Source organism: Puntigrus tetrazona, unplaced genomic scaffold, assembly GCF_018831695.1.
Source record: "Puntigrus tetrazona isolate hp1 unplaced genomic scaffold, ASM1883169v1 S000000151, whole genome shotgun sequence".
NCBI lineage: Eukaryota > Metazoa > Chordata > Actinopteri > Cypriniformes > Cyprinidae > Puntigrus > Puntigrus tetrazona.
The window spans coordinates 235,001-237,500 of NW_025047827.1; the positions used below are offsets into that span (position 1 = coordinate 235,001).

The following is a 2,500-nucleotide window of genomic DNA, read 5'->3' on the forward strand; positions in this document are numbered from 1 at the left end:
CACGTTTGTTCCCCAGGTCGTTATATCCATCCATTAATAATCTTAATTATTAACATTATTATCAACAATCGCAGCAATATATAAACCACAGCATCGTCATCTCCCTCTTTTTTTTTTATACTCTCACTCTTGTTCTCTTTAATTAATCAGTAACTCAAAATGATGCAATAAAATGCTCCATTAGCAGCAAATGCGGTCATATGCCACGATAAAACTTCCTTATTTAAATACAGCACACGCACAATTAGCAGATAAATGAAACATGAAAAGCGTATTTTTTAAAGGAATAGTTCACCCAAAAATGAAAGCGTTCTCATTTTAAGATATAATTGGGTTTGTTTCTTCAACCGATTTGGAGAAATGCAGCATCGCATCAAGCGTCTCGGTAACGGAGGCGAATGGGTGCCGTCGGGATGAGAGTCTGATAAAAACAAGCATCATATATAGCACGAAACTCTCTAAGCTTAAAGATTTGGTCTTTGGATGTTAACTGACGGACCGGAGTGCTGTGGATTGCTTTCGGACTCTCATTCCGACGGCACCCATTCACTTCCATTACTGAGAAATTTCCCCGGAAAAAAAACTTCATTCACTAGTTTTCACTTTTGGCCGGACTAGAGCGTATATAAAAAATGCTCTTTTGTGTTCATACCTCTTGTTGTTTACGGCGTAATTTCCCCAGCTCACGCAGAGGGACTCCTTGATTTCATTTTTTGACAATCGCACCTGGTCCAATAACGGCATCGTGGCAGACTTCGATAAAGACGATCACCTGGCCGCCTGGAAGCACCCGGAGGCTAACGTCTTCGTCGTTCTCTCCGTCTTCGTCCTCATGAAGGTAAAGAAACCCAACCCTCTTCTTTATCCAGAAATCTGGTCGCTTCGATAATGATTTTACCGTTTGACCTGTAGCGTGTGAATGTGTGTTGTGTTTTAACGAGCATTTCTATTGTTTGTTATGCAGTTCTGGATGTCTGCTCTTTCCATAACCCTTCCTATACCATGTGGTTCCTTCGTACCAATTTTCGTCATCGGTATGCGTTCGTGTGTCTCATCTAACACTACCTGGCCGTTCGCACCATGCACGATAACTACGACAGCGACTAAAACCATAAAGCTAGCAAAAAAAACTCTCTATAGGGAAGTGCGCGGCTATAACGATAGAAAAGCACGACGTGATTGGAATTGCATTCAGAGCAATATTTTACTAAAACATCGTGTTTTCATCATCGATGATAATCAGGAAGAGGTGCAATGATGCTGAAAATACAGAAATAAATTCGTTTCAAACATACGAAAGTGCTATTTTACATTGCAGTGGTATTCTACATTTTTACAGTATTTCTGATCGATAAAATATCTTCATTTATTAGTGAATTAACCAGCGGTTTAAGTCGTAGTTGCCGGTGTGAACGGACCTATATATCATCGATATAGTTGCCTCTGGCTTGCTCTGTTGGGGACACTTAACTTCTAGTGATTATCGTCGAATTGACTGCATTTAATAAAAATTGTTCAATCATTCGTTATACATCCCTGTCATTGTATTCTTCTGCTTTATACTGTGCAGTGCTTTGATGCAAGCTGTGTTGTTAAAAATGATTGATTGATTGATTGATTGATGACTAATTTGAGTTGTATGTGTTCGAGGCGCTGCGTTCGGCCGCCTGGTGGGTGAAGGTCTGGCCACGCTGTTACCAGACGGGTTCAACGTGGATGGACACGTGTACCACGTGGTCCCCGGAGCGTACGCCGTTATCGGTGAGAGCGACACACACACATCCCTTAACGTCCGAACACTCGGGCAAAGCGAAGCACGGGTTCAGCTTTCGATCTCTCAGGAGCGGCGGCGCTAACGGCCGGAGTCACTCACACCGTGTCCACCGGCGTGATCATGATGGAGCTGACGGGTCAGATCGGTTACACCGTGCCCATCCTGATCGCCGTCATTCTGGCCAACATGGTCTCTCAGAGTCTTCAGCCGTCCATCTACGACACGGTTATCCGCATCAAAAAACTGCCTTACCTGCCCGTGCTCAGCTGGGGCCACCGAGAGTAAGCCTTTCTCTTTCTCTTTCTCTTTCTCTTTCCCTTCGAGGGACGTTGCAAACACTTCAGTTAGAGCAGAGTGCGCACTACTGAACATATCTAGAGTATCGAGTGTTTAAGTCGAGACACTGCGGGGGTGAACAGGGGGGGAAAAACGAAGAAACTGAATTCTAAAATCGAAATTCTTGTTGAATTAGAGTCGAAAGCTTTTCCGGAGGCAATCGTATGATTTGGAAAAGTCTCAGAACGGACAGAAAGCGCACTATTTTCACAGTTTTGGGGGGATTGTAATGCAATCGAGCAAAACAAATCCCACTTTAAAAACCTTCAGGATGCATAAAAATGTAAAGTTTTTGGAGCGTGCTGCTGAAGAGATTTATGTGCAGGAGAAAATATATATTGCAAATGAAATCTATTGACGCAAATGGATCCTGTTGGATATTGAAAAACA

At 42.9% G+C, this 2,500-nt stretch overlaps 1 protein-coding gene across 1 annotated transcript in view; it reads left to right on the forward strand.

The window, feature by feature from the left end:
- clcn2c (chloride channel 2c) overlaps positions 1-2,500 on the forward strand; it is a 16,306-nt gene that overhangs the window by 8,675 nt on the left and 5,131 nt on the right. The window contains 4 exon segments of the mRNA XM_043230435.1: positions 683-838; positions 965-1,034; positions 1,651-1,761; positions 1,842-2,055. Of these exon segments, the coding sequence (XP_043086370.1) occupies positions 683-838; positions 965-1,034; positions 1,651-1,761; positions 1,842-2,055 (551 nt within the window).